The following is a 26,390-nucleotide window of genomic DNA, read 5'->3' as shown; positions in this document are numbered from 1 at the left end:
GAGGAGGAGGAGGAGGAGGAGGAGGAGGAGGAGGAGGAGGAGGAGGAGGAGGAGGAGAAGGAGAAGGAGGAGGAAAAGGAGGAGGAGGAGAAGGAGGAGGAGGAGGCGGCAGCAGCAAGCCACCTCAAGGAGCCCATTACTGGGACTCTATGGAGGAATAGGCGGATTCAGTCTGAAAGGTTTAATCTAGGGGCCAGGATCTGGAGAACAGGGGAAGAAGTCATGGGAAGATACTGCTAGACATGCAAGGTCTCATGCCACCTTCTTTCTGTTAGCTGCCTCTCCAGGCTTATTTTGTTCCCATCTCAGAACCTGAGCCATGTTTCCCCTGTTCCTTCTGCCTCTGATCTTCAAGGCATCAGACCTCCCTTTTCCTTCATTATTATCACCTTTCCCAAGATCCTACTCTCTGTGTTTCCAGCTTTGAAAGACCAGTTAATCCAGTCAGTCAGTCAATGAATACTTGGTTTATTGACTGACTGCCCTGGTGACTCCTGAGTGCCAGGGAGCTTAACTCTCATGTTCTTCCACCTAGATGCATTGGGTTGTAGTGGAAAGAGTTCTGGACTTCAAGGAGAAGAAGCTGGACTCAAGATTAGTCTCTATCACATATTCTCTGAGTGACTTTTGGCAAGCAACTTACCCTCTCTGAGACTTATCCATAAATGGATGGGTTGGACTAGATGAACTCTAGGGTCTTTCCAGTTCTAACATTGTGTGGGTCTGTGATTGCATCCTAATTTCCATCACAGTTCAGAAGTGGCTCATCCTTCCACTAACAGAGACTGGGATTAATTTTTTAAAAACTCTTAACTTCAGTCTTAAACTTGATACTAAGCATAGGTTCTAAGGCAGAAGAACAGTAAGGGCTAGACAACTGGGGTTAAGTGTCTGAGACCAGATCTGAACTCATGTCCTCCCAACTCCAGGTCTGGCTCTTTATCCATTGAGCCACCTAGCTGCCACAATATTCTTTTTTTAACCCTTACCTTCCATCTTGAAATCAATACTGTGTATCAGTTCCAAGGTAGAAGAGCAATAAGGGCTAGACAATGGTGGTTAAGTAATTTGCCCAAGGACACACAGCTAGAAAGTATCTGAATCCAAATCTGAACCTAGGATCTCCCAACTCCAGGTCTGGCTCTTTATCCACTGAGTCATCTAGCTGGCCTGATACTCATTTTTAATACCAGGAAGATCTAAATTTTACACCTTAAAGGACCAAACCATGCCAATTGACACGGTTCATTGTTTTTATCCATAAATCAAAAAAATAGAGATAATTGAATGAAAATATTCACTTCAAAATAAAATTATAATATCTGCTTATAAAAATGTGTGCTTAAAGTGCATTTTCATAGATGAGAGAAATCGCAGTTATAAAAGTTATAAAAATAAAAAAGTTATTTTTAAAATCCTGCCTCATGAAAAGCTGGATACTTCTACTGTGATCATTGATTTTTGATAGCAGTGCCTAGGTATACTACAACGCTGCAATGTGGGACTCTTCTATACCAGAAGACAAGTCAGGAATTTTATGGGAATGAATGTTCAGCTGAATATCCATTCATTTAAACTTTTACTGCATAGCTACTATCTGCCAGTCACTGATGGATATTGTAAGGAAAAACAAAAAGTTAAAACTATAGCCCCTGCCCTCAGGAAGCTTATAGTCTAATACAAGGGGAAAGTCACATACATAGACAACCACAAAACAAGGCAGCACACAGTGCCCCAATATGTTATTTGGGTCCATTTCAGTTCAACAAGTACCTTTAAATGCCTCCTATTATATTTTAAATGCCTATTATTTTCCAGAAACTCTGAAAAGATCTGAGAAAACAAAGATCAAAATGAAATAGTCTCTGCTCTCAAGGCACTTATCTCAAGAAGAAGGGAGAGGAAATGACAATATGTACACAGATAAGTAAATACAAAAGATGTAAAAAATACACCCAAAGTAATGGAGAGGCAGAAAGCAACAGCTCAAGTAACTGGGGGAAATCAGAAAAGACAGGTGGGGCCAAAGGAGCTGAGAGTCAAAGATAAGAAGGGAGTGCCTCAGAGACCATTTTGAATGGAAGAGGCTTATTACCTGGAGATCATGGTTCTTTAGTTAGGGGGAAGCATAGAATATACATGGGGAAGAAATCCCAGCTAAGGCTAGGAAGGCAAACTAGATTGGGTTTACAAAGGCCCTTGAATGCCAAGCTAAGGAGTTCAGACCTTATTTGTTAGGGACTAGGGAGCCATTGGAGGTTACTAAGTAGCTTAGAGACACTGAAGTATCTAGTTTACTTCAAATAAGTAATGGCAGGTCAGGTTGCTTCCTGCTAGTCATGGTCCAGAGGATCGTTGGGCAATAAAATAAGGTTTGGAACTTGTTTAGTGGAATTAGCTTTAGTTCTGATCTCTCTGGGCCATAGCCCAAATGATCAGAAGCACCAGTATGAGCATAGGTCTAAAATTCTAAATCAATAAATTCAACCTTCTCCCTGGAGTCTACCTAAGGAGGGTAGAGAATCTGTTCTTATAAGAAGTCAGAGCCTCAGGGGGCAATTAGTTCATATCTAACCATCTGGGAATCTCAAGATCAAAATCAACCTGTAATATCATACATCACACATCCTAACATTCAGCTGACAACCCTACACACACACACACACACACACACACACACACACACACACACACACATGCACGCGCACACACACACGCACACGCACACACACAGAAACACAGAACACAAAGGGGGAATGGAGAGAGACAGAGACAAAGACAGGGGGAGAGGGAGAGAAAGGAGGGCGTGAGAGAGAGGGGTTGGGAGGAAGAGGGAGAGGGAAGGGGAGAGGAAGAGAAAGGAATGGAGGAAAGAATGAAGGGAAAGAAGGAAGGAAAGAGAGAGAGGAGGGAGAAGGAGAGGGGAGGGAGGGAGAGAGGAAGAGAGGAAGAGGGGGACAGAAAGAAGAGAAACAGAGACAAAGACTAAGCTGATCTTAACCCAATCTTTCTAGCCCACATGCCCAGAACACATTTCATCTGGCCCTTCCTTTTTGCATGGTTCCCAGTATGACTAACCCAATCCAATCTTTGTATTTCAAATACATTCACCTCAGGAGGGGAGGGGGGATGAGAATACATACATAGATCAGTAAATACAAAAGGTATAATGAATAAACTGATTTTAATCCTGCTTTCCCCCTTATAACTTCATCATGACTGATGCTAATTCAACCTCTATGCCACAAAACTGTATGCCATCCCACTTCTATCCCCCCATACAACTGATAATATCTCACCCTGATCCAACCTCTCCACCAGTTAGCCTAATATAAATTGATACTCATCTGTCTTCCATCCACCATCATACAGTGGATTTAAAGCGGATCTGGATTTGAATCCTGCAATTGATATTTATTAGCTATGTGACCTCAGATAATCAATTGCCTCATGCTGGGCAAAATGAGGGATATGGTTAGATGGCTTTCAAGGCCCATTCTAGCTCAGAACTATTATACTCTGATTCACAACCTATTAATAGATCTGACCCTAATTTCTTCTTTTTCCTACTCATCATGAACACAATTGAAATGAAAATCAGACCTTTCTCCCATACACCTCTGCTCTTGTGAAAACCAGGGCAAAATGAAGAGAACAGATGAAAGTTTTAGACAAATCATCTAAAGAAATAGAAGGCATTTTTGTCTTTCTAGAGCTCCTTGAGAAATTATGCCCATTATTTATTGGTTTGAAGGGCCAAGTCTGATTCTCTCTCTCTTCTTCCCTGGCATCATTGACTCAAGGACTCAAATGGCATAAGATTAATCACTTACAATAATGAGATGAGCTGCCTTACTGTTGCCCCACAGAGAGCAAAAAAAAAACAGCTCGAGGTAGCAAGTGGCAGGTACTGATTGGTAAGGTCCATATACATAAACTCTATTCATAAAAAAGGGCAACATGATGTTGGGCTTTTCTGTCTACATGTTAATAAAGTAGAAGAATGCATTAGAGAAATCATTTGCGTGCTACTGATTTTGTACATGACAGCCAGCGACAAAACCTTCTCCCTAACAATTTGTTTTAACTGCCTCATTTGATGCCTGAATTTGAGGTCTAAAATGTTCTCACATTTGCTCATGGAACACATTCTGGTGTTTGAACAGTCTAGATTGAGTCTAGGCCATAGAATGGTTCAGAATATGCAGAGAGGGCCAAGACGGAAGGGACTTTTGTTTAAGATGGTGAAAGGTCATAAAATCAAGCTCTCAAATATACTCTGGCAATGATCAGAAAAAGGGCATCAGTTATAATAATGGTTAAGCACTACAAAGAGACACTTCACTATGCTCTTTCATCCATTTCAGGACCACACAAAGAGACAAAAGCCGTGAGTCATGGAAACTATATACCAGCAGAAATGTCAGTATGAGCTGAGGTGAAGAAGCAAGAAGTTCACAGCAGCACTCAGCTTGAGTAAGCTACAGAAGGAATGGGAGCCCCCATTAGTACCAGGACCAGAGACAGTCTAATCCAGAGCTCTGATTGAACATACAGAAGTCTGCCAACACTCTGAGCATAGAAATATCAGAGGAGGTGGAGATCAATAACAAGAACCCAGGAAATTAAAGTCAAGACAAAACAAAGCCTGATTACTGCACCCAAAAGTGCAGGAAGGGGCAGAACTTTTCCTTCATGGTACACAAAGATGCACATGCACACACACACAAAGCAAACCAAGAACTGAGGTTGGAGATATGAGTTAACAGAAGAAGACACAAAACGCTGAAGAAACACTTTGAGTCAAGAAACTTCTAAAAGGTAACAGATGAAATTATGGAGGAACCAAATTACAAAAACTACTGAAAATCTTGGAAGAGATTTTCAATGGAAAAGAGGAATTTCAAACATTCTGGATGAAAAGAACAGAGCTGAGAAAAACCACAAACACTAAAGTTCTAGAAAAGCAAATATATTTGAACAACTAGAAATGGAATATGTTATAGAAAGAATGAGAGAGAGAGAAAGTATTGATCCTACCTCCAGTAAAGAAGTTCTTATCTCCACTGCATTGATTCCATTGTTTTCTTCAAGATCTCTCAATCACTACCTTCCCTGCTGCTTACCCCATCCCCTCTAGCTGCTAATACTCTTCTTCTCCAAATTTCCTTGCATTCATTTTGATTATATTTTATATACAACAAGCAGTTGGTGCAGTGGATAGAGAAATAGCCTCAGGTTGGTAAATATTATCTTTTATGCCATCTTAGTGATGTCAGGCAAGTCTCTTAACTTCCCCATGACCTAGGCAACACCAAAATGATAAGTTGCAGGAAAGGTGATGATGTCCATTTATAGATATTTCCTCATCTAGGGAGCTCCCCATACCAATTAAATCATAGGTCCAGTCTCTATCACTATATCCTATAGACACATATGTGTACAGTAGGATCTAGTTTTACATGACCAATTTGTGTGTTATCTATGGCTTCCACAAAATTCCTCTCAAATTTCAATTTAATTTCTTATATTGATATATTGAAATAACAATGGGAAAAGTTGCAATGTGAATGGGATAATTATATGTATTGTCTAAACCCCTTTAAGAACTTGAAAATCCTGCATAATATTGAACCCCATTATTTTAATAAGTATTCCTTATAAAATAATAACTAGTACTCTATGACTTTTCTTAGGTTTATCAGAGCTACAAGCATTAACGACTCATACTTTGGGACCATCATTAATAGCTTAATAGTGTTAATGAAATAAAAAGAAGTACTTGCTTTAACATAGGTGTGACTTGTTACAAGCAAGAATTCTGGACAAAGACTGATGCCAGAGCTAATATTTGGCATAAAATAATGTAATGACTCACATTAATGCTTCTCCCAGTGAAAATGAATGAGATTGTGTGAGTTATTTTGAGACTTTATGCCACTTGGGAAAATGGTGCAGATTTAGCATGTAATTAAAATTTTTCATTTTACATATTTTTCTGCCTTCATTTCTTTATTGCCAGTCATGCACACTTGAATTTGGGTGTGCTGATTTTGGATAAAATAGAGTCCCTACTGTATATGTATATATATGTACTTATATATTGTCTCCACTGGTAATAGACAATACATATAATTATCCCATTCACATTGCAACTTTTCCCATTGTTATTTCAATATATCAATATAAGAAATTAAATTGAAATTTGAGGGGAATTTTGTGGAAGCCATAGATAACACACAAATGCCAGCAGATGACATAGAACAAGTTTAGAAACTGAAAAATGCATACTTAATCCAAAATTTACAATAAGGTACTTTAAACACTTCATTAAAGAAAAAGAAAAAAATTCAATCTTCTTCTCTGGTATGAAAAAAGGGCAAAAACATTTTATGCAGATTCTTTTGATCTTAGGGTAGCTATGCCCCTAACCCCTGCAATGTGGAAAGGACAACTATACTTATATATTGTCTCTTTTGATAGGATACAATATATATACTTATATATGATCGCCACAGAGGGGATATAAACTCACTGAGGGCAGAGACTTTGCTTCTTCTTCTTCTTTTTTTTTTTTTTTAACTTTCTATCTCCTGTAAATAGACAAGTGCCTAATACATAGTGGATGTTTAAAAAATGCTTGTCCATTGTTTGACTCCCTAACTCTTATTTATGTTGCTCCTCAAAAAGGTCACAAGTGAACTTGCCAAAAGCATTTATCATGGCATTATGGCCAGCCTATAGATTCTTTCACAAAATAATATTTTGAACACAGAAAATAAAATACATAGGATCACAAAGGAAACCAATTATATTGTGGAGGGTATAATTTCCCCCCATTCCTTGAAGTTCCTGGAGCCCCTTAAATTTCCCCAAATCTTTTGGAAGTCCCAGAACACCTGGCTAAGAACTCCTAGGTATGCCTATTGTGTCTGATCCCAGAGGGCAGAATTAGGAGCACTGGGTAAAAGTTAAAAGAAAAGCATAGTTCGGCTCAATATAAGGAAAACCTGACTGACGTCACAGTAATTACCAATCTACAAGGTCCCTTTCTCATCTCTATTAAAGACAGATATAAAACAATCCTTAATGACAGCTAAGAATTTTATATCATGGGATACATATAGATAATTATCAAAGTAAATATTAGAGGAATTTTATTTGTCCATGCTATCTTGAAGAAAAGCAATTCAATATTACCAAATAATGAGCAAGATAAGAAAAAACAAATCACATGAGTATTAGCAAAACAAACAAACACACAAAACAATTTGGTTTATGCCAAAAGGTCAAGAGAATTTTCAGTGACTATATTGATATTTCACCTGACCCAAATGTGAGAAGAAAATGGGAAGCTTTTGCTGTATGTCAGTATCTACAGCAGATCGTATTTTCATATTCTAACAACTGATTAAAATGTATAGAGAAGGGGGCAGCTGGGTAGCTCAGTGGATTGAGAGTCAGGCCTAGAGACGGGAGGTCCTGGGTTCAAATTTGGCCTCAGACACTTCCCAGCTAGGTGACCCTGGGCAAGTCAGTTGACCCCCATTGTCCACCCTTACCACTCTTCCACCTAGGAGCCAATGCACAGAAGTTAAGGGTTTAAAAAAAAATTAAAAAAAAAATAAATGAATAAATAAATGAAATGTATAGAGAACATAAAAATGCCATTACAGTTGTTGTTTGTTGACTATAAAGAAGCATTAGCAGAGGGTAGCTAGGTGTTTCAGTGGATAGAGAGCCAGGCTTAGAGATGGGAAGTTCTGGGTTCAAATGTGGCTTCAGACCCTTCCCAACTGTGTGCACCTAAAAAAATGACTTATCCTCATTGCCTAGCCATTATCACTCTTCACCAAAGTGCTCACCAAAGGTGTTGACTATTGTCATGGAAGATGGTCTATAAAGCATCCCAAAAAGAAGAATTCCCTAAAAATTATGAGGTTTTCCCAGATGTTCCTGTTTCTGGATGATATGTACTGATTGCATCAATCCTTAGTATATTTAGCCTTTTAATCCATACAGGAAGAAACACACAAAAGTGGATGAAGAATGTGCATTGTTCAGATTATGACATACAGTTGGATAGATGGTCCACTGAGTAAGTCGATCATGCAGTACATATATTTGAAAAGGCTTTGCAAATAATCAACAATCTGGGCCCAGAATTGACCAGAAAAAGGAGACTGGGATTAATGATATTTGGGGAAGTGAATTATGCTAAAATTGTACTTACTGCATGTGGGGCCTTGGACTGTCACCTCTCTGGATTAAAAAAATAAATAGATTATATAAAAAGAGGTGAGAAGAGAGAGGAGGAGGGAAGAGGGGGGGAAAGAGAGAGAAAATATTTTTAAGCGCTTACTATATGTCAGGTACTGTGCTAAAACTATGAATACAAACAAAAACAAATAATATAGTCCCTGCCTTCAAGAAGCTTTTACTCTGAAAGGGGAAGACAACACATAACAGGATGTAGGAAAGGATGAGGCATGGTGTGGAGATAGCCAAGAAGTGTTGAGGATGCCTAATTCTGGGCAAGATAAGATGAAAGCTTGCCTCTCAGAGTAAGTAACCAAAGGGGAGAGTTCAAGTTTATGGAGTAAGGAGATAAGAGGGATGACTAGAGAGTAAGCAGTGTGGTATGGAGATGGCCAAGAAGTAAGTTGTCTCTAAGGTCCCTTTCAGCTCTAATCCTATTCTAATATGATCACACACTAGAAAGTACTGTAAGGCCATAAGTAATTTTTTATATATTTTATATATAATGTTTTGTTGTTCAGTCGTTTCAGTTGTCCAACTTTTTATGATCTCATTTGTGGTTTCCTTGGCAGAGATACTAGAATGGGTTACCATTTCCTTTTCCAGCTCATTTTGCAGATAAGGAACTGAGGTAAACACTTAAATGACTTGCCCAGAATCATATAGCTAGTAAATGTTGGAGGCTACATTTGAACACAGGTCTTTCTGAGTCTGGATCTGGAGTTCCACCTAGGTGTCCAACATAGAATTGCAGGTTACCCACTGGGCAATGGACAGAAGCATGGAGGATGTAAGATATAACAATATGCAACATTTTAATGTGCAACATTATCAAACTACTGATAATAAAAGAGGCATAAAAATATCTATGATATTCATGGCTGGATAGGTTTTGGCTGGTAATATTGTTTCGGCCAGAGATATTTGTTGTTGATGCTATTTGTATCTGACTCTGGGACCCAAATGGGGTTTTCAGTAAGAGATTACAAATCATTTGAATGTTGCTCTGAAAATCCACATATTATTTTTTAAAGGCTTAGATATTCTAAAATATTTACAGCAGCTCTTTTTGTAATGGCAATGAACTGGAAACTGAAGGGATGTCCATCAATTGGGAAACAGCTGAACAAATTGTGGTAGATGACTGCAATGGAATACTATTATACCATAGTAGATGGCAAACAAGATGATCACAAAAAACTGGAAAGAAATATGAAATGATACAAAGTGAAGTGAGCAGAACCAGGAGAACATTGTACATAGTAACAACAATAATATAGGAAGATCAGCTGTGAATGACTTAACTATTGTCAACAAGGAAAGGATCCAGGGCAACTCATGAAGAAAAACAACATCCATCACCCCAGAAGGCACAGATTCCGAATACAGAATGAAACATACTATTCTTCACTTTATTTCCTCCATGAATTTTTCTCTAATGTAAGCAATATATGTCATTCCACAACATGATGAACAGGAAATATGTAATATATTATATAAATATTATATAAATACATGATCTATATAATATTACCTGCCTTCTTGGGGAGGGGGGAAAAGAATGAGGCATTCAATTTTTGAATATAAATAATGTGAAAATTTGTTTCTCTTGGATAAGCATATTTACAATAAATCATGTATTATTTTTATGTTACATCTTACATAATAGTATATATAAAAAATAAAAATAAATGGTACCTCAAAAAATATGTAAAGAAGATCTCAAGCATATTGGATAGATCCTCTATGAAGGATTTATGGAGATATGCAAATTAAAGCAATCTGAAAGTCTTACCTTATACCCATTAGATTGGCAGACAAGAGACCCTGGAGTGCATGAGAACAGAGGAGCTATGGGAAAACAGGCACATTAATGGACTACAGGTAGAACTGTCTATCAATTCAACCATTCTGGAAAAAGGCCTGTAATTACATTTTTAAAATCATTAATCTGTATATATCCTTTATTATGTGATATTTACTATGTTATAGCACAGGTGGTACATCAGATAAGAGCACTGGACCTGGAGTCAGGAAGACCTGAGTTCAAATCCAGCCTCAGACACTTACTAGCTATGAGACTCTGGTTGAGTCATTTCATCTCTGCCTGTCTCTATTTTCTCATCTGTAAAATGAAGATTAATAACAGCACCAATCTCTCAGGGTTATTGTGAGAATCAGATGAAGAGTATCTGTAGGGTAACTATGATTTATGACAGCATTACTAAGTGTATTTTCCAAGGACATCAAAGACAGAGTGAAAGGTCACATATGTACTAAAGTAATTATGTTGTATGGCCATATAAATTGCTGTAAATGAATACAACGTAATATTGTTGTGGTAGTGGTTTTTTTATGACAAATGTAAAAAATTCAAAGAAACCTGGGAAGAAAACCATGAAGATATACAAAGTGAGATTACTAAAATCAGGAGAAGTTTACACAACCGAAAGGAAAACAAGACTGAAAGACTTGCTAATTCTGCTCTATACAGTGACCAATAGTGACATCACTGAAATGACATCAGTATAGAGGGGACAGATTGCAGCTGTGGATCAAGGCACATGTTTTCAGACATGGCCAATGTAGGGTTTTGCTTGATTGTGCTTATTTGCTTAAAAGGAAAAGTTCTATTTTTGTACAGTCATTGGGAAAAGAGATTGATGTGAAAAAGAAGAAAAGAGCTTCAATAAAACATTTTTAAAATAAACTTTAAAAAAAGGAATATAGACCAGAACTGCCACAGATGGAAAGACATTGGTGAAGAGTTGAGGTAAGTGCTGGGGGAAGGACTAACTCTGCAGATGATTAAATGAAAGAAATTTCCTAACCAGTCAAGTTGCCCCCAAAAGGAATGGACTGTCTCAGGCAGAAGAGAGCTATCCAGTTATGAAGGGTCTTCATGTGAAGGCTAGATGACCACATTTTAGGAAAGTAGGAGAGCAGATTTCATTTCAGGGATGAAAGGTCTAGATCATCCAACTCTGAAATTCTAGGACTTTTTAACCCAGTTAGTAAGTGGCCAAGTTTACATTTAACTGGAATTTTCCTAGTCCTGCTTAATCAACAGAGTATTTAATCTAATATACTACATTTAATGAAGAGTCAAGAACTTGTACTAGGAATAACAAACATAATGGGCATTTGTTCCACCTCACTAACCAACAACATATCAATAAAAACTATCTGCAATGGATTAGGGGTTTGCCTCATTTGCATTTCTTAATTTAGTGTTTAGCTAATTTAACAATTGTAATGATTTAATTCAAATTAAAATCCGGAGTGAAATAAAACAATTTTAAAAAGTCATTAAAGATTTCATTAAGTTCCAACTAAATTAATATTAACTTTCTTGATGCTATTTTCAGGAAGTGTGTGTGTGTGTGTTTTCCCCTTGAAACAAACATGGTTTCCTTTGTGCAGTTAAGCTTCAGACAAGGCTTGTTAGATTTATTGGCATTACTTCAGGCAATTAATTAATATACATTAAAAATTCTTTAGGAAAAAGGGCAACGACTGGGAGGAAAATGAATGGAGCTTTTTCCCCAAGCATCAAATTCAATTGAGATAATTGGCCTTATATTCAAAGACCTTCAAGATGGCAGCTGTCTTCAGATGTGTTATCCATTGATTCATATTTTCAAAGCATTTGAAGCACTATCCTTAAATACTGGGTGTGTGTCCATAAGTTATTTAATTTACAAACTTCAACTATACAATGAATTCATCTGTCCATCCATCTCCCAATCAATCTAAATTCTGCATAATGCATATGTATTTGGGAAGTGGTTGAACAAACTGTAATCATCAATATTATAACGGGCAACTAGGCGAGACAATGGATAGAGTCCTGAGTCTGGAGTCAGGAAAACCTTAGTTCAAATCCTTTCTCAGACACTTAGACACAGACACTCAGCCCCTCAGAAAATTATTATCTCAGATACACACTGTGTGACCATGGGCAAGTCACAACTTCTGTTTGCCTCATTTGTAAAATGGGAATAATAATAGTTTTCTCATTTGTAAAATGGGAATAATAATAGCACTATGTCACAGGGGTATTGTGAGGATCAAATGAGTTAATGATTGTAAAGCACATAGCACAGTGACTGGCACACAGGAGGTTCTATATATGTGTTACCTTTTAATATAACATCTTTTTTTTTAAATCTTACCTTCTATCTTAGAATTAATACAGTGTAATTGTTCCAAGGCAGAAGAGTATTAAAGGCTAGGCAATGGGGGTTAAGTGACTTGCCCAGGGTCACACAGCTAGGAAGTGTCTGAGGCCAGGTCTCTAGGTCTGGCTCTCAATCCACTGAGTTACCCAGCTGCCTCCTAATTTATCTTTCTTATAGAAAAGTGAGGTGGCTGTATCCTGCTCTATGAGTCTCCAAAAATAATAGGAAGGATTTAAATGGAACTACCCATACTCTTCTCCAGACCCTCTTTTCTACTAATGGCACATCTTTGTTCAATGATTACCTGGATTTTAGAGGGTCATCTGAGACTGGGGATAAAAGGGTCAATTTATTTGCTAAAATAAGAATTTAAATAATGTCAGGGCTAGTGGATTAGTCTGGAGTTTGGGGTATGGATCAGTCCCTGCCTGGGATTAAAAGTTAGACTATGTCTAAGGTTAACAACTAGTTTGAAACTGGAGGTAAGAGGTCAGGCTGTAGCTGGGAATAAGGATAAGAATGTCAGCAGACAGGAAACAGCTTTGCACTGAAGGAAGTCAATAATATCTCTATGCTCATACTGGAAGCTGTTCCCTAACTTTCTTCTATTTACTAGAATTTGGTGTGCTGGTTCCAAAAAAATCAAATAGATTTACTCACTACAATAATCTTTCTCAGCTAGATTGAGATACACATCTAAGTCAGATCACCAGCATCAGAAGAAAAGCTAACCCTGGTTCTTATACAGTAAAGCTAATTTCCCCTAGCTAGCGCAGGCTGCAGCTAATGATAACACACATCAGCTGTGCTATCTAAGGGTTTACTTTCCCTCTATAAGAAGTCTATGCCCAAAGACTTTTCTCTAAGACTCAACTCTGTTTATGTGATCTCTTGCACTGTAACTTTTACCAAAGGCATAATGATTTGTATTTATTTTATTTTATAATTTTTCTAATATCTAAACACTTATTTTTTCTCCCTTTCACTTCTTATTTGCCCTGATTTGAAGAAGAAAGAGAGAGAGACAGAGAAAGACAGAGAGGGAGAGACAGAGAGACAAAGAGACAGAGAGAGAATCCTAACAACAAATGTACATCATTGAGTCAAATGAAGCAAATTCTCTCATTGACTGTGACCAAAAATGTCTCATTCTGCATTCTGAGTCCATCACTCCTCTGGTAAGAGTTTGGCTATGTGTATTCCTTTGCTTTATTTAGCTATTCCCAATCAAAAGAGCTGCTGGAACTATGTATATACAAGATCCTTGTCCTCTTTCTTTGATCTCTTTGGGGTACTACGAAATCAGAGGGTCCAATCAAAACGACACATTTTAGTGACTTTTTGAGCATTGCTTTCCAGGACAGCAAGATCCATTCAGAGTACCACCTGTAGCCCTTCCAACATTTGTCATTTTCATTTTTGTCATCTTTGCAAATCTGATGAGTGTGAGATGGAACTGATGAATTGCTTTGGTTTATATTTCTCTATTAGTTACTTGGTTGGTAGTTAAATCACTTTGACTTCCTTTGAAAACTCCCTTTTCATATCCTCTGACCATTTATGTATTGGGGATTAGCATTTATTCTTAAAATTTTGAATCTGTTTCTTACATTTGTCTTAGATATCAGACCTTTATCAGGGTAACTTACCATAAAGATTTGTTCCTGAGGTTGCTAGGTTGCTCAGTGGATAGAGTCAGGCCTAGAGACGGGAGGTCCTGGGTTCAAAATTGACCTTTGACACCTCCTAGCTGTGTGACCCTGGCCAAGTCACTTAACCACAATTGCCTAGCCCTTACCACTCTTTGGCCTTAGAATTGATCCAAAGACAGAAGGTAAGAGTTTGAAAAAAAAAAAAAAAAGAATTTTTTCTGCTTACCTGGCTCCCTTTTAATTTAAACTGCATCGATTTTTCTTTATATGCAAAAATTTAAAAACTTTACATAATTGAAACTGTTTTATTTTTGTTGATCTTCTCTAACCTTTCTTTGGCCATGAAGGCTTCCCCTATCTGTCTATCAGAAAGGTAATTTCTTTGTTGCATCTACAATTTGCTTACAATTTCATCTTTTATGTTTAAATCATGTGTCCATTTGGAGTTTTTTTTGATGTATGGTATGAAGTGCTGGTCTCGACCTAATCTCTACCAGTTTGCTTTTCAGTTTTTCTAGCAGACTTTGTCAAGTAGTAAATTCTTACTCCAGTAATTACTTTGGGTTTATCAACCACTGCTACTATGTTTGTTGTTTTTGTGCCTAATTTGTGGCACTGATCAGCCTCTCTATTTTTTAACTAATACTAAATCATTTTGATAATTTCATGTGGATTTTTTTGTCAGCTATCATTCATTGGTAATGAAGAATTTTATACTGACATTAATAAAAATAATAAGGTAGTCTGAAAAGCAACCAAAAGAATAATAAAAGCACTTTTCTATATGCCCTAAGATATTCTTTTAAAAAATGATCAAAAAGTGTTGGGCTACAGAAATTATTTTTAATTTTAAAATGTTTGTATGGTATTTCATGGCCATCTACCCCTTCACTTAATGTTCCTATTTCTGTTGAAGTTATGAGAATTCTTCTAATCATTAGAGTTCAAAATCTTGGTCTTATCAGTGACTCTTACCAAGCCTTCAACCTCTATATCCCATCCATGATTAAACTTTGTCTATCAACATCTCTCATATCCATTTCCTTTTCTCCAAACACACAGACTAGTTCAATTCCCTTCTCATCAGAGGCCACCAATATGAAGCCTTTCTTGATCCCCATCCCAGATTTTTGTGCCTTTTCCCTCTTAAAATTATGATAGAGAGACAGACAGAGACAGAGAGAGAGTGGTAAGAGAGTGGTAGGTGGGTGGGTAGATAGATAGATAGATAGATAGATAGATAGATAGATAGATAGATAGATAGATAGATAGATAGATAATGTTGTTTCTCCTAGAATATAACTCCTTGAAGGCAGGGTTTATTTCATTTTTATCTTTATAACTGCAGTGTGTCTAGTGTTAACGAACCTCCTATAGCAAACCTGTGGAAAATAATGGATGAGAGCTGCAAAAAAATGGACAGACTTAAATGGATTGTAGTATGTGTTGTTAGAGGGAACTTGTGAACCAACAAGATCACAGCTACATGTAAGTATAAATATGTAAATAGCTAAATGATCATTAATTTCATCAGAATATAGATCTTCTGGAATGAGAATTCCTTCCATCAACAGAAACTGGCTTGAAACCCTGAGAGGTTAAGTGAGTTGCATAGGGTCACAGAGTTAATAAATGCCATAGCTGGGATTTGAATCTAGATTTTCCTGACTACAAGTCTAGCACTCTTACCATTAAACTATTTTCTCTCTCTCTCTCTCTCTCTCTCTCTCTCTCTCTCTCTCTCTCTCTCTCTCTCTCTCTCTCAAACCCTTACCTTCTGTCTTAGAATCAATATTATATATTGGTTCCAAAACAGAAGAGCAGTAAGGCCTAGGAAATGGGAATTAAGTGACTTGCCCAGAGTAAAACCAGGATGTATCTGAGGTCAAATTTGAACCCAGGAACACTCATCTTCAGGTCTGTTTATCACTGAGCCACCTAGCTGCCTCTATACTCCCCTCTTTTATAAAAAAAAAATACAGGAATAATAAATTTTGAATTTAAGCAAATTATCCAAATGTCAGGGTAAGTAAATGTCTGAATTCCATATAAACTCAGTCACAGAGACTCTTCCATTGTCTAAATGCAGAATTCTCATGCTGTAAATACTTTGACTTCTGCTGGTTATGCAGGAAATGCAATTGTTCAGTCAGTGACAGCATTTTATCAACATGTCAGGAAAGAGGCTGACAGTGCACCTTCTACACTTTTTTATTAAACCTTTTCCCCCATTGTCTTCTAGTTTAGTTTTTTCAGCACAGGTAAGAGAACAAGATGGAGAGGAGAGACAAAGATGTGGAGAGAAAAACAAACAGCTAAGGAACTCTCTTCTACGCAGGCAATTTCACAAAAAAATCCAGACCTTCCTCAAGGCCCAGACCTGTGATTTCATCTATCCCACATATTTGCTGGGAGGAACTTCCCTTTCACCAATGTAGATTTTAAAAACTTCTGCAATTTATAACCTTAGAGTATTGCATGAGAGGTTAAGTGACTTTTCTGGAATTTTACAGCCAGTATGTGTCAGAGACTAGTCTTGAATCCCTAATACCAAACTAGTTCATTATATCCACTTTACAAGGCTATTATAACACTAGGGTGATATGGTTATTTCTGGTGCCAGCTGAAAATCAAAATAGTTTTCTAGATTAGAGCAAGGAGACTGTCTCTATCCCTCATCTAGGATAAGCTATGGCCCACTCAATAGAAAATAGTTGGATTTGGAGATAGAATACCTAGTTCCTCCCTCTCTCCTAATTCTACTCCTTAGGTTTACCTGATTGATAAACTCTAGCCACAATCTTTGCTGTTACCATAAACTTACATTAATTTAATTTTGCAATTCCAGGTTTTCCTCATTCTAAATGAGTTCAATAAGTACGATTTTAAATAAAAACAAATTATATGTATTATAACAAGAATTTTTAAAAGGCTTACTGAGTATTAGGCCCTGGAAATACAAATTCAAAAACAAAAGCACCCCCCAGACTTCTAGGAGCTTTCTTCCTCTGGTAAACCCACAAATTTTCCATAATGCAGAGACTCAATATCAAGAAACTTTTAAGATGCAATTGCAATTTAGCTCTATCCTAGAAATGTATTTACTATTAAAGAAAAGGAGGATGGTTCAGTTATTTGAAGTTATTGAGCTTAGATCTCTTGAGTATCAACTTTTTTTCAGGAAAGAGGGGAATTCTTTCAGTACAGGCTTAAGAAGCTGTAGATGGCTGATGGCTCAATGATAATCCACAAGGAGGGAAAGCACAGTAAAATGTGGGAAGAAAACATGTCCCCTTCCACCTCATAAGTGAAACAATTCCCTGTAGTAACAAAGCTTTTGCTACTTCTGCAGTGTCTGCAAGGCCACAGGGTTGGCCACTAGCTTAACACCTTTCTCATCTCCCCTTTAATGGGAAAAACAGAAGGTAAAGCACTCGCTGAAACCACTATAAGTTTTGCTATAGTACTTGTTCCCTAACTGAGACCAGAGTTGAGGGGCTCCTCCATGGCAGGGGGAGAAGGCAAGGAAGTCAGCCTCCTTGGAGTCTGTTGACCAGTTACTCATATAAGGATCAAGCCAAAAAGGCTTGGTTTTTTTCTTTGAAAGATAAGGGGGTCATTTCGAGTCAATCACAGGTCCTAAATTCCTCACATGCTCAAGGAATTCTATGAGACCAGATTTTCAGAGAGGCTTGATTTTCTTTTCCTTTTCTTCTTTCCCCCACCTTTATTATTTTGGAATACCTTGGAATAACTTTAGAAGTCCTTTTGCAAGCAATAAGAGTGGTATTAAGCTACTAGAACTTTGTAAAATGGTGTTGCTTTGTTAAATCATGGCATGCAAGTTTGGAAAAATGGAAGAACATTAATTACTGCATTTGAGCATTCACCATGCCACACAGGGAGGCTCTTTAATATAAAGTACTGAGGGAAGGCATTTGAAAAGAATAAAGCTGATCCTTTCCAAGTCACTTAAGAGCACTCCAGATTTGGGACTAAGGACTCTGCTAAACACACTCCAGAAGACATTCTGAACACAGCAAAAAACTGGGAGGGAATGTAAGGGTGGGGTTGATTGAATAAATCAATCAAATCATGCCACCCCACTTAAAGACAGTGAGGAAACTCTAGCCCTGATATCTTCACCAGAAAGAAATTTGTCTTGATTGAATCAAACTGATCAAAAACATTCCAAGAAGGTATTAAAAAAGCCTTGATAAATCATTTCATGAACTACTGAAAAGCTGAATGGGAAGAGTCAAAGGAACCTTGGGGTCAAACCTAGAGTTCATCTATAAAATATCAAGTCAAGTTGAGAACTGAAGTTATTCAAAGGATTTGAATTCCAGAGAGCAGTGAACCAGATAGAGCGTGGTGCAGCTCACCTTTGTCCAGAAGAGGACCTTATGAGCTTTGGAGGTCGGCAGGCCTTCCTATCAGCATCCTAGCATCATCCCTCAGGGACAGAGGCAGTTGGAGCCAGTGTCAGTATCAGGAACCAAAAACAGACTAGAAACAGATTGAGAGCAAAGAAGATGGACCATACCTAAGTGGAACTTATTGAGTCCTTCCAAAGAGAAAGGACTTCCAGCAAAGGTACTCTTTGGCCACATGTGCTCCCTCAGCTTAAGCCCTCTTTCCCCTGATTCTGTATTACTTAAGGGACCATCCATCGTAGTCTTTGGGGAAGGGGGATATTTTATACCAACTGTTCTTATTGTAATTTGTAAAGCACTTAGCAGAGTGCCTGGCACACAGTAAAAAGCCCCATAAAAATGAAAAAGAGAATGTAGTGCCTACGATAAGCTACTAAACTATCAATTCCTTAGGGCCCGGGTTTGTGTCTTACTCATCTTTTTTATTCTTCACAATACTTTCACATAATAATCACTCAAAAATATTCAGGGATATTAAGGGATTTTATTTTTCTGAAGAACCCAAAGCTCCTAAGTGGCATAGTGGATAAAATACTGAACTTGGAAGCAAGGAAGAATTGAGTTCCAAACCTGCCTCCAACATTTACTAGCTGTGTGACTCTGAGTAAATCACTTAAACTCTTTGTCTCTATTCCCTCATCAAGAAAATGGGGATAATATGAGCTCTTACCCCTAAGGGTTGTAGTGGGGATAAAATGAGATCACGCTTGAATAGTACTATCAAAATGGTAGAAATCATCAGAATTCTATTTTATAATGATAGTCAAAAAAAATAAGATTGATTCTCCTGAATTTTGCTCTCTTACAACTTCTACATCTGTTCCACAAAATGAGGAAGGTTCCTGTATCTTAAACTACAAATTCTTATTTATTTACTCCAGCAAAACTATCAGACACAGAGTAGGTTCTCATGTAGTGTTTAAACAACATCCATACCCTTAGCAACACATGCTGAGAGACCAGCTTGCAGTCAGCACAACATTTTAGTATTGATTTTCTTTGAAAAACTTAAATCCCACTTGGGGGTGGGGAAGAATCATCCACTTAATCTGTAGGCAGCCACGGAATTGTACCCTAAACCTCTGTGCTGCCAGAAATGGAAAACCCAGTAGTGCTTTTCAAGGATACATGACCCCCTTCTGCAATGTGAATTGCAATAAAACAGACTAATCCAGCTCACACTGAGAATGCCATGCATGCAAACATAATGCACATTATTCTCCCACATATGCGTAGGGAGCTGCACTATGTAATTTTTACCTCATGCCCTGGAGAAATTCAAGGAACAGGAGTCACCCTTTACATGGCTGGTCTGGCACCCGGTAGACCTAATATAAGGCTTACGTGGATGGGATACCCCTACTTAGTGCTCAAATGGAGACTTGAACCCCATAATGCCAATGACAGCAGCACCATTTGAAATCTTGGCTTTCTTGTCAATGATCATCTCTTGCTACACCCCCAACCCTGAGTACTTAAGGCAATGGCCAAGCCATAGAGCCCCACAGTCTTTTGCACAGAGCTTGGTCACCGCTTGGTCGAGGGTCTGGAAAGCAGAGCACTGAGGACCGTTAAGTGCTACACAGCCAAACCCTGGAATGTCTTTGCAGCATCAAAACAAAAAAATCTAGCAACTGAGACACCAAGAAATTCACAAAAGGCAAAACCCAAGAAAAGAGACATTAGGATAGCCCAGATATGCAGGGTCCAGGCACAAAGGTGCAGGCAATAAGCCAAAGGAAGTAGAGGTCCTAACCTAACTAGAGGAGTGCTAACACAAGGAGACACATAGGACAAGCATTTGTTAAATGTGTAGCATGTGCCAAGCACTGTGCTAAATACAAATATTGTCTCATTTGGTCCTCAAAATAACCCTAAAAGACGGATGCTATTATTATCCCCATTTTAAAATGAGAAGACTGAGGCAGACAGTGGTTGAGTGACTTGCCCAAGGTCACACAGCTATTAAGTCTGTTGAAAACAAGTTTTCCTGATGCAGGACCAGTACTCCATCCATCGGACTGCCTAACTTCCACCTTGGTGGGGTGAAAACCATGAGTGGATTACAGTTATGGATAGGAATACCCTACTGAAAAGAAATAGGATAGGTAAGGGGAAAGAGGTAGTATTGTATATGAAGAAGGTATACTCATGTGATGGGCAAATGGACAGAGGGCCAGGCCTGGTGTTGGAAGGACCTGGGTTCAAATCTAACCTCAGGCACTTCCTAGCTGTGAACATGGATAAGTCACTGATTGCCTTGCCCTTGCCACTATTCTATATTAGAACTGACACTAAGATAGAAAATGAAGGTTAAAAAAAAAAAAAGGTATACTCATGTGAAGAAGTCCAAGAACCAAAGGAAGAAAGGCAGAAGCAGACTGGGTGCAGATCAAAAGAGGAAAAAAATAGACGTGATTTTTGTCAGTCTTTGTCTCTCTGTCTCTTTGCCAAAAATAGAGCAGATGAGTACTCCTGGACCTGCCTTTAGTGGAAATTTCTTCCCCCAAAAGATGGAGAAATCAATAAGTAAGATATTCTCTTCTGAAATGGCTTCTCACTAACAGGGAGAAACTGATTGTTGGTATGAAAATAATGGGAATGCTAGGGAAAAGTGACCACTTCATCCTACAGTTTGTGGTAGAGAAAGAGAAGAAATCTAGCCAAAAGTCTGACACAAATCCTAGATTTTGAAAAAGCCAATTTCAAAGAGTTAAGAGGAATAATGGGAAGGACACCAAGGAGTAAAATGATTTAGGAAAAATCAGCCCAGGAGAGATAGGAGATGCCCAAGAATGAAATTCTGAAGACACAAAGAGAAACAGTTCCAATGAGGAGGAAAGGTAGGATTTGTCTGAAAAGAATGATGGACACATACATGGGATACACCTACTAACAGATTTTTAAAAAAATGTTTAGGGGGCAGCTGGGTAGCTCAGTAGATTGAGAGCCAGGCCTAGAAATGGGAGGTCCTGGGTTCAAATCTGGCCTCAGACACTTCCCAGCTATGCGACCCTGGGCAAGTCACTTGACCCCCATTGCCTACCCTTACCACTCCAAGACAGAAGGTAAGGGTTTAAAAAAAAAGTTTAGAAGATGTAAACAAGGCCAAAAAACAAAAGATGAATATAAAAATGAGGTATGGTCTTATAAAAATAATGCTAAAGAATGAGCTGAGACTATCAAGGGAAGCTAAGAACAATAAGAAATACTTTTTTATTGTGAGAATAAAAAGGAATACCAAAGAAAGGTGAGGATCTTAGGATGGGATAGATTAGATGGTTGTAACTGACAAGAAAGAGAAGAAAAAGTTGTTCAAATCTTTTTAAAATTGTCTTTACAAGCACTTATCATTTCTCCATCCCACTGTTCTTTTCCCACTCTCTCGTTTGAACAATTTTTTAAAAACAATGAAAAGCAAATTCTTATCTTGTTTCTGTTTTCTTTGAAATGAGGAATAAATTTTAGAAATGGTGAAACAGGGGCAGCTAGATAGCATAGTGGATAGAAAGCCAAGCCTGGAGTCAGAAGGACCTGGATTCAAACCTGACCACAGACACTTCCTACCTGTATGGCCCTGGACGAGTCACTTAACCTTGTTTGCCTAGCCCTTGCTACTCTTAGAGTTGTTACTAAGAAAGAAAGAAATAGTGAAACAAAAATTACTGAGGATTGATACCCAAGATAAGTCAAGTGCTAATAAGAAAGAACCTCCCTGGCCTTAATGAATTCAAGTCACTTGGCTTAAAAGAACTACATCAAGTAACTGACTGATGAGATGGCTGAACCATTGTCAGTGACATGTGAAAGATATGAAAAACAGAAGAGGCACCGCAACATCAGAGAAAGGTAAATGTCCTGATTTTCATCAAAAGGGAAGAGAACAAATTCTAGAACAAATCATGAAAGAATTGGTAGACAGTGAGAAAGGGAAGCACAAAGGGAAGTATGATTACGAGCAGCCAGCATTGGCAGGTCATGCCAAATTAACTTCATTTCCTTTTTTGACTAAAAAACTAGATTAGTAAGTGCGGAGAATACTATAGTATGGTTGTAGTTTATTTCAATTTTTAAAAATATCTTATTTTTCCTGTTATATGTAAAATTAATTTTTAACATTCATTTTTTTTAAAAAAAATGTTGAGTTCCAAGAGTAGTTAGGTGGCATGGTGTATAGAGCACCAGTCCTGAACTCTAGAGGACCTGGGTTCAAATCTGACCTCAGACATTTCCTAGCTATGTCACAATGGGGAAGCCACTTAACCCTGTTTGCCTAGTCCATGTCCTTCTGCCTAAAAGTTGTTACTAAGACAGAAAGTAAGAGTTTAAAAAATTAAAGTTTGAGTTCCAAATTCTCTCTCCCTCTCTCCTCTCTCCATTCCCTGTGATGTCATTTAACCTAGGTTTAAGTGAATCTTTTGATAAAAAAAAATATCTAATTTTATGTTTGTGGAGAAGATGGAGAGATACAGAGAGGATATGATCAGATGGATTCAGAACTGAATAAAGGGTTAAATGCTGTTACGGCAGAAGCTTCCTGGGGAGATCTAGGCTTGGCCCCGTGCTGTTTACCATTTTTATCAATGACTTAGATAAAGGCGCAGAGTCTGCTCATCAAATTTGCAGAGGATACAAAGAAACCAGATGTTGTACTAAATGGATGGGTTGTTTGCAATGGTAGATCAATTCAGCCCTAACATAAAACTGTATTCCAACAGAAATGCACAACATTGGAGAAAACCTGCCTGATGTAGGGCTTGGATGAGCCCAATGAGAACTGGGACTACCGTGAGCCACAGATAACAAGCAGAAGAGCCGTTATATTCCTTATGTTTCCACAAAAAGAGCAAAATGACCTTGGATGTTTACAATGCATAGAAATTCCAAGCCATGCTAATGTTTCAAGAATATGCACAAGAACCAGAAAAGCATGTAATAAAACCTATTTCTCTCTCCTCAGTAGAGAGGAGGGGCACGATGAGGGGAGAGTATGACATATATCAAGATAGTCACTCTATGGGTTGTTTTGGCTGAATAGCTGTTTTATTATTACAAGGGAGGGTTCTATTCTGGATGGTAGGTAGGAGGGAGAGATTAGTACCCAGAGATAAATGGGATATAAAAACTAAAGACTTTAATAAAACTTTTTTTTTTTTTAAAGAACATGAATAAGATAAAGGGCAGTTCTACCTGCAATGCCCACATTTATTGTCCACTGGTAGAGAAATAAACCAAGGAGATAAGTTTTTCCATTAGTGAATCTGGTAAATTCACTGTTATTAAACATTTATGTGGCAATTCATATATTCAAAGTGCCCTCTAATAGGTAGGAGCACTCAGTGCCAACTATATCATTTTCACATGACTAAGAAGACCATATGATCAAACCAGAATCCAAGACTTTTTTCTATATTTGCTTATTATCTGCATACATATAGTTTTCTCTGTAGAAGAATGTATGCGTGAGGACAAGTAAAGTTATTCATGCCTGTAGTACCATAGTAGGTGCTTAATTAATTCTTGTTTACTTGACTTAGACTATGACCATTTCAAAACATTTATGTCTGTTGGCTTCAGGCATTATCTCTAAGACTGTCTATAGGGGGCAGCTGGGTTGAGAGTCAGGCCTAGAGACAGAAGGTCCTGGGTTCAAATCTGGCCTCAGACACTTCCCAGCTTTGTGACCCTGAGCAAGTCACTTGACCCCTATTGCCCACCCTTACCACTCTTCTACCAAGGAGCCAATACACAGAAGTTAAGGGTTTAAAAAAATAAACCAAAAAAAAAAAAAAAAGACTATGTCTATAGAAAAGATCAGATAAATTGTTGTCACAACTTGCTAAAAAATACAACTGGAAACTATGCCAAACCTTTTCTGAGTGGCATTGATTCTTTGGTTCAGCATTTTATTAGGGCACGAGAAATCCTAGTATGTAAGCAGCCGCTGTTAGACTTTGTGGATTGACTAATCAATTTTGAAAATCCAATCAATTTACTGAGGGGGAAATCTTTGAAATTGTTTGTTTTGATACAAGTGGTTGATTTAGTTTTCTCCCTTTCCAAATGGCTTGCTTTTCATGAAAATCAGTTTAAAAAACATTTAAGATGCTTGCTGAGCACTGTTTATTACCGATCATTGTCCAATGTGGGACCTGCAAATTGGCCCAAATGCACCTGGAGCAGTGCTAGCTCCTGATTTAATCTGAAGCCCCAAATCATGAAGATCAGAGAGGCTAGCATGTGGTGACAATTTTCAGGGAGGATTGTTTTCTGGAGATTGCTGGGGAAGGGAATATTTTCTACCTGTTATGCCTTCTCAGAACTCAGAGATACATTTTTCAGATGCTTTTTAAATGTAGGTCTGTTTGATTGTTGTCCCTTGTACTCTCAGAGGTTCAGAATAGATTCTCTATGCTCGAACCCAAATCCAAAACCTTTGTTTAAATAAGTAAAAACTGCTCTATTTTTAAAGCTCATTTCTGAAGATTAATATGAACATCTAAAATCTCAAGACAATAAGGGTTTTCTGTTAAATTCTTCTTTATTCCACTTACAAAACCTTAAAATAAGAACAGAGCACAACTGACCAAAACCAAGACAATAATTGTATTTCTCTAGCCGTTCATAACTATCAAGGGTCTAGGATGTGATCTGAATCCAGAACTCCCATGTGCTGATCAAATGATCAAATTTCCCATCCCCCACATCATGTATATTCTCAAGTTTTTATACCTGTGCGATCCATTATACAGGCCCTTTCACAAACATTTATAGTCATCCCATTAAATTTCATCCTCAAAATTAGAAAGGGAAAATTTTTATTTTTAACCTGCTAACAGTATCAGCAAGCCTAAATTACTTTGCAAAAATAACACTTCCCACATTGGGGAAGGGGAGATATGGCATAACTGTTATTGTAATAAAAAAAATTTAAGTCAGCCTAGAAGACATGAATTCCAGGATAACAGCCACTTTTCTTCACTGATTGATAATTTATATATGTATAGAAAAAGGAAGTCACTTAAAACAATAAACATATGAAACCATAGGTTGCTTTTGATAAGAGGAGCCAGTATTATCAAAAATGTGCTCTTATATTTCATGCTTCTCCCCTTCATGTACCCTGTGCTTCAGACAAACTGGACTTGAAGCTATTTCCATCTCCCACCCCCAAACATTTGTATAAGCTTTTCCCCCCCCAAACCAATAATATGCACTACCTACTCATCTCTATGTCACAAGTTCCTGTCTTCTTTCAAGTTTCAGCCAGGTACAACTTCCTTCATGAAGTCTTCCACAATCCTCCCTATTCCACCCTCAAAATCATTGTTCTCTCTCTTCTCAATCTACTTAGTACAGTATTTATTTGGGTATAGGCTGTATTTTGTTATCATCATCCTACACTATTATAATGTAAGCCCCTCCCTGAGGTCAGAGAATGGTTCAAAACATGACAACTCAGGCAACTGGGAATTTTCCCACAGTCCCCACAAAGCAAAATTGTTTTTCTTCCAATTAAGCCCAATTAACTGTTACTTCACAAAAAGACTACTTTGGCATCTTAAGATCATACTTACCAATTCTGTAGCCCAGCTTTTCAGCATGAATCCTTTTGGCCATGAACTGTCCTTCAATCAAAGCTCGGACCTCCATCTCTTTAGGAAATTTTGATACCTGTATTAGAATAGGAATAAAAGCAATAAGCAAAGTTTCACCTTACTACTCTTTGTTTGAATCTTTTAAAAAAGAACACAATAACAAGAGTTCTGCAGTTCAGAATTGCTATCCAAGTTCACAACTTAGGTAGACTCACCCAACTCTCTCTGTTTCTTTCTTGGACTTTGCTTCTGTCTCTTCCTCTC

At 37.8% G+C, this 26,390-nt stretch overlaps 1 protein-coding gene across 1 annotated transcript in view; it reads right to left on the bottom strand.

Moving 5' to 3' along the window:
* The window catches only part of XYLB (xylulokinase), a 254,081-nt gene that overhangs the window by 106,361 nt on the left and 121,330 nt on the right, over nucleotides 1-26,390 (bottom strand). Inside the window, exon 12 of the mRNA XM_044676323.1 lies at nucleotides 26,106-26,202. Coding sequence (XP_044532258.1) covers nucleotides 26,106-26,202 — 97 coding nt within the window. The remainder of the gene's footprint in view (nucleotides 1-26,105; nucleotides 26,203-26,390) is intronic.

The sequence above is a fragment of the Gracilinanus agilis genome, chromosome 1 (genome assembly GCF_016433145.1).
Source record: "Gracilinanus agilis isolate LMUSP501 chromosome 1, AgileGrace, whole genome shotgun sequence".
In the NCBI taxonomy this organism is placed as follows: Eukaryota; Metazoa; Chordata; class Mammalia; order Didelphimorphia; family Didelphidae; genus Gracilinanus; species Gracilinanus agilis.
Note: the sequence above shows the minus strand (reverse complement) of the source record. Positions and strands in the feature narration are given on the sequence as shown.